The sequence below is a fragment of the Lontra canadensis genome, unplaced genomic scaffold (assembly GCF_010015895.1).
Source record: "Lontra canadensis isolate GAN:19392208 unplaced genomic scaffold, GSC_riverotter_1.0 scaffold48, whole genome shotgun sequence".
Taxonomy (NCBI): Eukaryota; Metazoa; Chordata; class Mammalia; order Carnivora; family Mustelidae; genus Lontra; species Lontra canadensis.
Window position 1 is genome coordinate 7,757,126 of NW_022631042.1, and position 13,701 is coordinate 7,770,826.

At 40.4% G+C, this 13,701-nt stretch overlaps 1 protein-coding gene across 7 annotated transcripts in view; it reads left to right on the forward strand.

The window, feature by feature from the left end:
* MAGI2 (membrane associated guanylate kinase, WW and PDZ domain containing 2) overlaps positions 1-13,701 on the forward strand; it is a 1,351,061-nt gene that overhangs the window by 1,041,380 nt on the left and 295,980 nt on the right. For all 7 annotated transcript variants that reach the window (XM_032873261.1, XM_032873263.1, XM_032873262.1 and 4 more), the window contains 2 exons: positions 7,661-7,782; positions 9,739-9,921. In XM_032873261.1, coding sequence (XP_032729152.1) covers positions 7,661-7,782; positions 9,739-9,921 — 305 coding nt within the window. The remainder of the gene's footprint in view (positions 1-7,660; positions 7,783-9,738; positions 9,922-13,701) is intronic.

The window sequence follows — 13,701 nt, forward strand, 5'->3', positions numbered from 1 at the left end:
GAATAACTGAGCTATATGTTGGCTACTTGAATTTAAGTTAAAAAAAAAAAAAAGTTAAAAAAACCTGAAAGTCTCATGCCCTAGGAAATCCCTTAGTCCTACAAAACTGGGGTGGTTGATCCCCTGACCTGTTTGTCTCCCCAGTGGAGTAAAGCACCCCATCGCTGAGAGGGTTGTGTCATATTCACGTTTGTGTCCTCACTGACAGAACTGATAAATTAGTGACCTTCTATATGAGATCTGAAGGACAAAGCCATTCAGTCTGTGTTAGCAGATACCAGTGGAAGACGATGCATTAGCCTTGTCTCTTAATACAAAAAGATCCTGCAATAGTGTAGTCTTTTAGTTTTCCTCTAGATAAGCTCTGTCTTACCTCTAAGATGTTTATTACTCAGTACTTAGGCTCAATTGAGAAACCAAAATTTAGAAATACCTTTGATGATAATAATATTGCTCCCAGCAGTAACATTTAAGAAAGACATTTTATGGGAATAAGAAGGGATGAATAGAAAACATTTTTAAATTTTTTTCATTAGTTTCAGAGGTAGAATTTAGTGATTCATCAGTAGAAAACATTTTTAAATGCATGCCCAGTGGCTCTGAAATTTTTGAAAATGAGGCTAGGTGTCTTGCAGGTCTCGGGAACTTCATGTCATGCTTGGCAGTGCACATTTTATTTCCGCCAGCAGTAAAATATCAAGTTGTCCGTGGGATTTGTAAATAGTACTGGCTAAGTGATAAATAGCCCTTATATGTAAAATACATATTACAGACCAGTGTCTTAAGTATGTAACTTTAGAACTACTACCAGAGAAGGGGAGAGAGAGTTCACTTATCTGAAAATGTAGGTTCAGTCTCATGAGGACAGACTCCTTAGCTGTGAGAGTCGCAGTGCTAACATATGGCTACTCTCCTCAGTTGGCTATGATTCCACCACCCACCTCAATGGTATATCCCCAGGTCAGACACCCTTTTGTCCAGAAAGAGCAGGAGCAAGTAATATGTGAATGACTCAGTCTTACCCACATTCACAAAGCAAACTCACATTACCCTCAGGTACAGGAGGGGATAATGAATGGACATTAATACAAAGAAAATTATCACTTAAGTTTTAGAATTGGGAAGAAATCTTTCAACAGGTAAGATTCAATTATTCGGTTAAAAAAAGAATGCTTCAAGTAAAATAGATTCAATTCTTCCCTTTATCCAAAGCCCATATTTTAAAATAAAGTATATTTAAAACATTTGCCTTTAGTACTTTTAAATTTTAGCTTTTCAAGGCATATTTTCTATTATGTAAGCCCTATTTTATAATTCTTTTTGTTCCTGTTTTATCTTCCCTACTAGACTTGTGTTTCATTGAACTTTGTCCCTCCCTCCACCCTCTTTCATAGTGCTAAGCAGGGTATTTGAGAAACAAATATTTGATGAATCATGATAGCATTTATCGACTACTTACATCCAGGTACTGGTCTGAAGTGATTTCTTCATTTAAATTCATTTAATATGCATGACTCTATGAGGCAGGTATTACTTTTATCCCAACTTTACAGAGAAAAACTCTGAAGCACAGAAAGGGTAATTGATGTCCTCAAGGTCACATACCTAAGATGCAGTGAGGCTTGGACGAATCCCAGCGACAGTACTACTGTGACCAAGCTCTTGATATACTGCCCCGCCTTTGGAGAAGAAGGTTGACCCCAGGAGATCCCCATAGGGTTATAATCCTCTCTTGGTTTCCAAAGCATGAAGTAATTTTTACTACGTAAAACCTGATCGTAGAGAAAGCTTTATGGAGTCTTCTCGAGGCTTGTTTTACAATGAATCAAATATACATGTAGGGGGTGTAGTGTTTGTGTTTGCCACAGCAGCTGCCTTCTAGGGGTTCAGATGTGAGGAAGTGATCTGCGGCTTTCCTGACCACCCAGAAGTGTGGGAATCAGAAGTGGGGTCACAGAAAACCTAGGGAATTCCAAGCCACCAGGAAATTCATACTCTGATTCCATACAGGAATTACTGTTAAAAAAAAAAAATGCTCCAGGTAAAATAGATTTTGGGAAGCCTCCAAAGGAGCTTAACATAGAAGAAATCATATACTGAGCCACAACCCCAAATCCCAAGCCAATTTTCCCATGCTCAGCAGTGACTGGCTGCCTCCCTGGGCTCCCTCACTTTGTCCCTCACATAGTGCTTTTTCATGTGAGCACAATTCTAGTATAACACAAGATAGCAGCTGCTACTTCCCAGCTTCTCAGTTCCAAATCTTCCATCACCGTAGTAGGCTGACATTTTCACCTTTCACAAGAATGTCTTGGGAGATTCTCTGTTTTGAAGGATTTCATGAGTCTTTACCCAAACTGGTTATATCACATAAGCTGGCCCTAAGCTTCACATAGAGTTCTGTCACAGATATATTTTATGGGAGCGTTAAACTGGAAACCAGTGAGGTCTGTCACCTCTCATGGATGCCTGCCTCCCATCCATTTACTTACTCAGTAAATATTTCTTGAGCACTGGCCACCTAGTGTGTAGAGTAATTACTGTAGCCACCTTGACAACCTTGCAAACATTTCACTTGTTGCACAACGTCTACTTGAAAGCTGCACCCTTCTCTGTCTCACATTGACCCAGTGATCTGTCTCTAAACTGTTCACTGAAATCAAGATGGTGGGATAGTAGCCAAGGGGTACAAAAGACCCTGTTTGTGACTGTACACTAAAAGTTCCCCTCTCCAAAAACCAAGGAGAAGCAAGGTGGGGTGGGAGGAGGCTATGATACGGAGGGAATGCTGGCATTGGGGGTTACATGGTGACCTTGATGACCAGCAGACCTGCCTGGGCATGCTGATGGGCTTAGGGTGTACAGCTTTCCTCCTGATTCTTGCATTCCCTCAGTGAAGAAGGCAGCAGTCAAACAGGACCCTGACCTGGGACTCCTCTTGACAGCATATCATTCGATCAGATGCAAATATTTTTTGCTCCTCTGTGCATGTTATGAATCTTCTAATACTAGAAGTCTTCTCTTCTGGAGCCAAAGTAGCATTTCCTAGCACTCCTCAAGGCCACCTACAGAAAAAGAGTCTTCCACATAAATCTTAGCAGGCAAGAAACTCCGTTGTACCTTCTCAGTTTCTAACTCACAAGGAGATCTCAGCCCTCGTTGCACACTGGTGTTACCTGGGAAGTTTCTTAATGCCAATGCCTGTACATCATTCTGAGATTATGGCTCTGTTGATTTAGGGTGGACCTGAGTCTCTTCTGGTTTTGCTGTTGTTGGTTTGCTTGTTTTTAGGCTCCTCGGGTTGAATTAGAACTACAACGCACTGCCACATACGAACTTATTTTAAGTTTCCATTTCATAGTGAAAGGAGGAGGTTAAACTACAAGCGAGTGAACACAAGAGCAAAGAGAGAAGGCAGTGGAATCCCGTCTTTGAACATCCTCATCCCTTTGCCATTCCAACATGGAGGCATCTCACGTCGGTAGTCCTTCCTTTTTTGTGAAGGAAAAGCAGGGTTGTTCTGATATACCCACTGCAGAATATGACTTATATCCTCTTAGCTCATACCACCTAAAGATTCGTAAAATATGACAGTAGACTGATAGGATTAAAAGGTAAGAACTCTTGGTGGCACCCCAGGTGCTGTTTTATATGGAAGCTAGATGAACTAGCTACCAATTATCTCCCAGAGCCTAAACAATGAGAAGGATGACGGCATTTGTCATTCACATGCTTTGTACACATTGTAAGATTCCCAAATCCTTGCTAAAAGGACTCGAAACTATTCATTCTGGAAGCACAAGAAAGACACTGCTTTCTTATGCAGCAACAATCATATTTCTTTGTGATAGGCCTTTTTAAGCTTGGGAGCATTTTACATTTTGAATGAATGTCTTCATTTCTGACGATGTGCATGTTCTGTAGCAATTAGTTTAGGATACTAAAGCCACACCCAAGCATGCCAGACTAGTTCATTGGTATTTTCATTCCCTGTCAACTCTAGAAACTCACTTTGGTGACGAATGGCGTATTTTCAAAATAGTGTCCGTAAAGCAGGTGGCTATGCTTTGGCTTTCCTAAGGAAATAATTAACATGCAGATGGCAGTTGAAGGAACCCAACTGTATATAGAAATGTATTCCAGAATGTTCTTGTATTTTCTGTAAGATAAAGTTACACATGTGATAAACGGTGACCTAGGAGAACGGAAATGGGACAGGAAATAAAGAGAGCACATCTTTCTGTGTACTTCAAAGTTGTTTCTTGGTTGCTCAAAATTACTAACATATATTAGTAAACAAGTCTTGAAACACACACTCATCATTTAGCTATTTAACAAACAAAAATATCATCTTTCAGTGTGTCCAATGCTTAGCATACAAAGATGAACACATAGAACCTGCATACAGGTGTGCATAATCTATAGAAGGAAATACACATGAAAGCTATTAAAATACAGTATGATAAGTTTGTGAAATTGTAAAATACAGTATGATAGTTTGTGAAATTCATTATTGTGAAATTATCATTTAGGATACTGTATATTAATGACATCAGAGAAAGCTCTCCCTGCCAGACTTGGAGGAAAAATACTTATAAGACTCAGTAACAGGAATACTATGTCCTCTGAATGTCTTGAGTTTCACTTAAATACTCTGAAGAAAATAACCAGTTTCTCTGTCCCATTGAATTAGTGGCTTGAAAGCTCAAAGCTAATTCATAACATAACGCTAGCAACCAAATAGGGTCCTATATGATCAGCTCTGTCTGTTGATCTACCCAGATTCAACTCCTGTCACCCAGATTTTGTTTACTTTCTGTTGTTTTTGTTCCTTAAAAGTACTGCAAATCCTCCCAGTGATGAGACAGGTTATAAGAAAATAAATAAATAAATAAACTGTGACAAGAGACGTCTGTTCAAGATCTTATGAGAGCCAAGGGAAAGAGTGTGACACAGGCTGGCCGTGTTGCTAGGGGAGGCTAGGGAAGGAGCTCTAGCACAGATGGGAAAAGCATCATCATAATGACCCTGTCAGCAGCCCTCGTTAATAACAGTGAAAAAGAAGAGCTAGACCTTGAAGAATAAACAATCACTGGACCTTACAATTGCAGGGTCTTCCCTATGTATCTGTGCTTTGCAAACATTTTTTCTCTGGTCCTCACAGCAATCCCAATAGGCAGATACTAATATCCCCATGTACCACACGAGAATATCGATGCTTCTGGAGATGAGTAATTTGTCCAGGATGCCACCTCCCACCCAGGTAGTCTTGCTTCAAGGGCTGCAGTATTGCATGCTGAAATTCTCGTGGAAGGATAAGGGGATTGACACAGTGTTGTCAGCGAGAGTCGGGCGTGTGGTGCTGCAGCTGAAGGGGAAGCTACAGAGATAAGGAAGGGCAAAGTCAGGAATAATGTTTCTTTAGGGAATAGGAAGATTTCAAAGGATTTTAATAAGAGGGTTACACGAAAGCGGAGAAAAGGCAAGAGAGGCCTCAAACTCTGATCCTTCTGAAATCCGGTGGGGCTGTCAGAGTCTCCCAGGCGAAGAAGTTTTGTAAGATCCCATGCCGTCGTTCACTACATGCTACAGATCACGCGGACTCCTTGGTGCATAAGAGCATGACAGTAGTATTTACTTCCAATGGGAAGTAATTTTACATAAGACAGATTTACTTTGAAGTCCATCCTGGGGACTGCCATTACCAAAGGAGGTTGTCGTAAAGCACCCTCTTCCTACACGGCACCAGAAGCAATGTTAGAGAACGGCCTGGTGCTCTTCAACCCCCCACCTCCCCCACCCCACCCCCCGCCCAAAGCCTCTCCTGTGGACTCAAAATGCTGACAGTGATGGTGGTGAGAACGTGGTGATGCTGGTGGCAGGTGGCTACTGCTAGTTCCCGAACTGTCTCTGTTTGCTCCCCTGTGCCAGCATTCACTGCTTCCTTGAACTCTCACGACCTCCCCCGGAGGAAGACGGTCGTATGTCTGTATGACAGATGAAGGTTTAATCACACAGCTAAGCAAGTCATAGAGGTAGATTTTGAATCCAGGGCCAGTAGACTCCGGAGCCTGTGTGGCAGGCGGCTTACCCTACCCTGCCTCCCACGAGGAAGAGATTATAAATACAGCAGTCATCTTATCCTGTTTCTGAAGACTGCTTTTCTGTCTCGCTAGGAATTATCTGATTTATTATAATAGAAAATTGGTTGTTGCTTCTTTTGCCTCCTTTTCTTTCTTATATGTACTTTTAGAAGACATAATGAGAAGATTCTCTGTGTGTGTGTGCATGCATGCCCATTAAATATGTGTGCAAATGGGGTGCTTGGGTGCCTCAGTTAGTTAAGCATCTGCCATCAGCTCATGTGATGATCTCAGGGACCTGGAATCAAGCCTGGTGTCAGGCTCCCCACTCAGCAGGGAGTCTGCTCGGCCCTCTCCCCCTGCCCCTCCCCTTCCTGCTGGTTCTCTCTCTCACTCTTCCTTTCTCTCTCAAATAAAATCTTAAAAAAAAAAAAGTGCACTTGCCAGTGAGAACTTGTACATCAAAAAGAGAAGGTGTGTGGATAAGAATTGCCTTTGGTCAGATCTCAGCCTGGCCACTTAACTGGGCATGAGATTTAGACCTCCTGTGTGTCAGGCTCATTGCCTTTAAAATAGCAATGTTTCCAGCTGAAGACTGTTGTTTAACTACATTGAGAAAATATATCTGCAGTACTTAGCACAGAGTTAAGTACCCAGAATTGTTCATTCGTCTTCTAACTCCTCTTTGGTCGTCAGGCTTTCCTACCATAATTCTATTTCTGTTTGTACAAAGAGCAAAAACCAATGTATATGTCAGCCCTCCCACGGGGGCATTTATATCCTAGAGAAAGAGCTATGTGTCACTGCCTCTAGGCAGCGTTTTTTTAGTTCCTACCCTCTCCAAGGACAAGGAGCTCTAAATTTCATACAAGAATTCATTAGGCTGTAAGGAGGCTATAAGGGATCCTTATACTATCAGCCCTCGGGTTAGCTGATCCGCAGCTGCTTCAAGACACTTGAGTCTGCTGTCTACGAGTTTATCATCTCATTATGCCAACTGTGAATACTTATCTTTTGACTGACACAAGCATCAAGCCCCCCTTCAAAACAGGTATCCTATGACTTGTGCAGATATCCTTGGGAATCTGTCCTTCTCTATCCCAGCCCTTCAAACCAGGTCTGTCTGACTCTAAAAAGTGTGAATGCTGGTTGCTAGTCATCAGTGGATTTAACTTATCTTATTAGATATGGGGACTTTGCAAAGCTTAGAAGATCCTCTTTGCGACACCATGCAGTATAAATTTCATTTGCTGACCATTTATTTTAATGCATCGAACTCATCCTCAAACTAACACAGGAGACCAGAAAGCAAGCACATATTCTAGTTCTTTTGGCGGAGTCATGCATAATTTAAATACAATAACATATGATGGAGGCATTGAGAACTCTGCTCCTGTCACAGAAATGTGTGTTGTACGCAGGCCAGCCCCAGCAGAGGCCTGACCTCATGGCCCGGTGGGGCACTTGACAGATCACACAAGGTGTCCCTTAACCGCCTGCTCTCTGTAGGACTCTACATATGTTCTCTTAAATGACATTGCCCCACTGTTAGCCTAATTTGAAATTTTATTCCTCAGCCACATAAATAGAAGAACACAGTTTGAAAACCCTGTCCTGGAAGCAAAAAGGAAGCTACAGCAACATAACATGCCCCACACGGAACTTGGAACAAAGCCCCTGCAGGCGCCGGCTTTCCGAGGTGAGTACCAGGTCCACCCGCCATGTTTCAAAGAGAGAAATGATCTACCAAACTGCTTGCTCTTCCAGATCTGCCTTTAGCTGGGACAACTTCAGAAGATGATTTGCTTTCCCCAAACCCCTCTCCTAGCTTTAGCTGGATGGTTGCGGGGCTCCGTGGCTTCCTTACAGCCTCCCGGCCTACCTTAGAGGAATGTGCAGCACCGTGCCGGGAGGAGACTCCTGGGTTTTGATAGTGGGACGGGAAAGTGGACCATAAAGTGCAGATTCATAGAGACCCCTAGGCTTGTCCTCAAAAGACCACGCACAAGAATAAGGATTGTTCTCCTTTGTGACAGTAGACGGTTCCTGGTGGACATTACCTAAGCCCACATCCACCCGCCCTCGCGCGGTCCCCGAGAGGTCGCGCAGCGTGAATGACTTGTCTTACTATCTGCGCGACCACGCCAGGAGGCCCTGGCCCTTCGGTATGTCCATCCGTCTGTCGGGGGCTTCCTGCTGCCCTTGACCACACCTTCGAGCCACGTAGTGGGATGAGTTGCTGCACAAACTTTTCACGTCTGGGGGGATCTTACTTATAAATGAGAGCACGAATACCGCACCCCCACAGCATAAATGCCAAGAATGTAAAGGTCTCACAGTAACTTTGCTCCACTCCTAAAATGTTATGTTCATCAAAGAAACGTAGATGGCAAGATCAAAATGCATTTTTCATTTACATTTTAATGGAAAGAACATAAACTTAAATATAAAATAGAGAATAATTATATATATATGTGCAGACCTATTATATATATATTATATATTATATATATATTATATATTATGTATATTTTAATGCAGACCTATGGGACATGTGAATACATGAGATAAAATTCCAGTATGATGATTGATTGTATCTATTACATATCAACCAAAATATAACAGCAGCAAAAGCACTAAAATACTTAGCTAAGTACCTATCTGCAGTTTGGCGTTAGAATATCAAATCATATCACCGAAAATGTATAACTGTATGCATATAGGCACATGTATATACTTTGTATGTGTGTGTGTGTGTATACACACTTGACTGAGATAACATTTAAAGCAGATACTAATTCTATTTCCTACCATGACTTTATTTTTAAAGCGTGTAATATGCTTAGGAATATGTTTATTACAGATCATAGCTGGGAAATTGTATCATGTAACAAATTGGTGCTCAAACCCAAATGATTGGGTTCTCGTTATGGTCAGAGTGTTTAGGTATATGATTTGAGTGTATCAACATATTGTTACAAAATGTGTTACCTTTACATTCATAATGATATATAGAAATATTGGCTTGTCTTTTGCTCACATTTTAGAGTATACTAAACACCATAAGGGCAGTAGAGCTTTATCTAGTTATCTTTATAGCATCTCACAATATAAGCAAAAGTTAACTCAGTCCCACATCCAGGTACTCCTTCTAAATAGTTTAGACATTTGATTCGATGATTTATTCTTTTAAAAATAAAACAGTCCATTTTGGTTTTCCAGTTTAATCCCTTCAAAGTTTTAGGCAGGACCCGCCACTGACAGGCACCTCCTGCTTGGACTCCTTTAGAAAAAGGAATGTATCCAGATGTGTCTGGATGATTTGGGCTCCTCTTTATCTATAGGCTTTGATGGCCTGTTGATTTGGCCCTTTTTTAAAAAAGCCCAAGGAGGGCTGCTTTGGTGAATGGAAACACTGACTTGACGGAAAAGCTACAAACCAAGCAGCTTTTTCGCCTTTCCGGGATGCTTGGGACTGCTCTGTGTTTGCAGAAAGTACTAAAAATTCAGCTCCTGCCTTCACTGCCTGCTTGCTTTTACTACAGGAGACACCCACCCTTACCCCTGGGACGGCTGCTCAGAAACTGGCTTTCCCCTGTGTACGAACTTGCCTTAAATATGCTTTTTCTTTTTTAACTTATATTGGCCAATGTAGAAAAACCACTCTTCACCCGGGATGCATCCCAGTTGAAGGGAACATTCCTCAGCACCACCCTAAAAAAGAGCAACATGGGTTTTGGATTCACCATCATTGGTGGAGATGAGCCTGATGAGTTTCTGCAGGTGAAAAGTGTGATTCCGGATGGGCCTGCCGCGCAGGATGGGAAAATGGAAACAGGTAAGTCCTTATGCTTTAGAAATTTGTTTTACAACAGCTTCCCTTTCTTCTACCCACCCCTCCCCCCACCACCACCAAGGCAAATAGGAGGAGCTTCTTTCTGTGATTTTTACTTGAAGGCCAAAGATCACTTCACTTTAGGGAAACCAGAAATTATGTTTCTCCTAAGTTTAGGAGTATCAAATTGAAGTATTTTGGAAATAGATCTAAATATCATTCTTGTCTCATTTTTCAGACTGCCCCTTCGATTTGCTGGATTTAATGGGCTCTTGAGATTGACACTTTTCTAATTCATTTTTAGAGTTCCGTCTTAGAGATGTGATTAACATTTCATACTATTCTACTTGATACTCAACCACTGATATTTTAAAATCTGCATTAATCTTGTGATAGTCTCAGTGCTGAATTGCCCAGGTTAGATATTTAAATATGCATGCTCATCTCAAAGAAAAAAATTTTGGATGGTATTCATCTATATATGTCCCCATCAATGTTTTAATATATAAGGTTGTTTTCTGCAGTTCTTACAAATCAATTTTCACATGCAGTTACTTGGATGTCTATCAAATTATAATCAAAATTCATTTAACATGGAGATGTGGAGGCAAATTGTTAAAGGCACAAATGCATAAAATATGAGAGGTCCACAGGGGTAGAGAAAAAAGTGATGAACTAAGTCTGGTTTTTCAGTTTGATTTTAAATTCTCCTTCCTGGCCCATGTCCTTGGATTAATCCCATAACTTACAAATGCTAGTTTCCTTACCTGGGGTGGGGCGGGGAGAAGAAGAAATTTGATCTTGTGTCTTTAAGATACTGATTCAAGAATTTTGTAGTGTTGTTTTTGAAATACATTAGAAAGTATTACAAAGTATAATAACTGTATCTCCAAAGAACTGTATCACCATTACACATTTTTACAGTGTTGGTTTAATTTGTGATATCAACTTGCTGACATTAATGGGTCTTAGTAGATATACAAATTAGAGAATTACTTTTGAGGAAACATTATCACATCTATGTGGTCTGTATATTTGTGAATTGTTATATCACCATTTAGTAAGTGGTTCCTCAAGAAATAACTGCTTTCCAAGGTCACCTAATGAATATATTTGTAACTCCCTCTCACTGGTGAGTAATAATCCATCTAATAGCTGTTACATCTCATTAAAGTTGAGTGAAGTTTTAAAACTAACCCACCACATTTTTCAAACACTATTGTAAAAATCATCTGTACGTAATTTTCTGTAAGTGTTAAGTTAGGGGCACATACGTGGCCAGACCCGAGAACGACAGTGATGGATAGGACAGGGCCCAGCTCTCGAGGAGTTTATGTCTAGGAAGGGCCTCCAATAGATAAACAAGTAGTTGTAACACAATATGAGTAGGATGAATCTGTAATAACCCTGATGTTGGCACAAAATCAAGACAGTGGGAGGAGGAAGCAACTGAAATGTTTAAAAAGAAAAGTGTGTTCCTAGCCATGTAATCTTATTGGGCTTTTATAGAAGTGATAATTTCTCTCATTGGAAAACGATATCATAAAACTTTGAAATCTGCTTATAAAATACTCAGGAAATTTAAATGTTTATTTTTAATTGTGAGGTAATTTAAAATAAAATGTAAACACATTTCTGTGATATTCCACAAATAGGATGGCTGCTCAGTTCATTGAGCTAATATTTCATGAATATCCATACATCCCAGGCATTCTGCTAATTATTAGGGATGCAAAAATGAAGAAACAAATGTTTCTATCATTAAGACGCTTACACTGTAGAAATATTGAGTGGCATGTTAATGAATATTTACATCAGTGCAATCATAAAAATATGTGCAAAGTCCAGAAATAGGCCAGAGGAATGGGAGATCGAATCCATTAGGAGATGCTTAGGGAGAGCCTCGTACGGAAAATGATACCTGACAGAGTTTTGAATGATGAATAGGTGTTAGCTAGGTGGACAAAGAAGGGAAGCCACAGGAAGAGGAAACAACATATGCAAAGGCACAGTGGTGGGGAATACCTAGATAAAGATTTATATGCCATCGCAGCCTATGGCAATATTCCAACTTCATTAGGTATTTATGTGAACTACCAAATAAAGTGATAATCATAACTGGTAAAGATGAACTGTTATGACGTGTAGGAAACATCAAAGAATAATATGTAGTCATATATCCTCAACTAAAAAACATAGATTTCATAAATGCATGAATACTTACATATAAAATCTTTCTCATGTAAATTTCTCATATATAAACTTTCAACCAATTAGGCATAGTGCTTTACTCTATGGCTGATGTTTTCTTGATTTGTCTGTGCCGAGAACCTGAAACAGTGCAAGGCAAAGAGCAAGTGCTCAATAAGTATTTGTTGGATGGATGGATGGATGGATGGATGGATGGATAAATGGATAGATGGATGGATGGTTGGACGGACGGACGGACGGATGGATGGATAGAGTGTTGGATACACTTAGAAATTAAGAAGTGAAATTTGAATTGGCTGAATTCCACTTTTACAGCATAGCCTGGCCAATGCTAATTGTCCAAATAGTTTACCATCAAAGCAAAAACAAACCAGCATTGCAGTTTCTGGAGGAAATTAAAAAGACAAAAACATGTTAGGGACAAAATTAATTTCCTTTTTTGTAACGACTTCATCTATAAATGAACCTCAGGTGTTTTGTTTTGTTTTTTTAAATGGACACTACAGATAGAGTGATAATTAATATTTATGAGGTGTGTGGTCTCTCAGGGTTGTGGGATCAGCCAGAGTCAGGCTCCAAGATAAGAAGGGAGTCTGCTGTAGATTCTCTCTCTCTCTTCCTCAGCCCCTCCCACCACTCGTGTTCTCTCTCTCTCTCTCTCGCTCTCTCTCAAATAAATAACTAAATCTTAAAAATGATAAGTGGTCTCATTTGACATTGAAATAAGCATGAAAATACTTGAATCATTTTTTTTTATCTCTAGGTTATTTCTAATTTAAGCAAAGAAATGTCAGTAGTTTGTGTGGACACAGAGAAAGATCCATTCTACTGAAAAGTTGACCAAGGGTCCTACACAATAAAAACAAGGGTAGGATGGGAATTCTTTCTTTCTTGGTCAGCACTGATTCATGGGAAAGAGTAGAGACCAGGGGAAAATGAGGATGCACTGTGCCCCTAGCTGCTTTTTGGAAACTAATTGAGCCAATCCCCAAGGGTCCTATAATGTTCTAGAAGAAGCTTTTTTAGAAGAAATTACCATAGTGCTCAGAAACCAACGGGCTTCTGATTGTTAAGTATTCTACACATCCTGGCAATCATTTGTAGGAACCAGAGATCCTGGCCATATTCTTTTTTTTTTTTTTTTTTTTTTTTTTTTTTTTGACAGAGGGAGAGAGAGATCACAAGTAGGCAGAGAGGCAGGCAGAGAGAGAGAGGGGGAAGCAGTCTCCCTGCTGAGCAGAGAGCCCCATGCGAGTCTCGATCCCAGGACCCTGAGATCATGACCTGAGCCGAAGGCAGAGGCTTAACCCACTGAGCCACCCAGGCGCCCCGGTCATATTCTTTGAACTATTTTTAAAATCAAGGTTGATATACTAAGGCTTACATAGAAACTACAAAGTCTGAGAGTTATTTATCTAACATCCTTCAGGTAAAAAGCTTCTCTTGTTACATGATGTTTTCCTGTTTTTCCCCAGGCTAATTTTTGAATCAAGGCTTGAGGTTTTCAACAAATGTAAGAGCGAGGAAAGCTGGCCTATCTGTGAAGTTCTTCTGTAGAAAGGGGTTGAATTA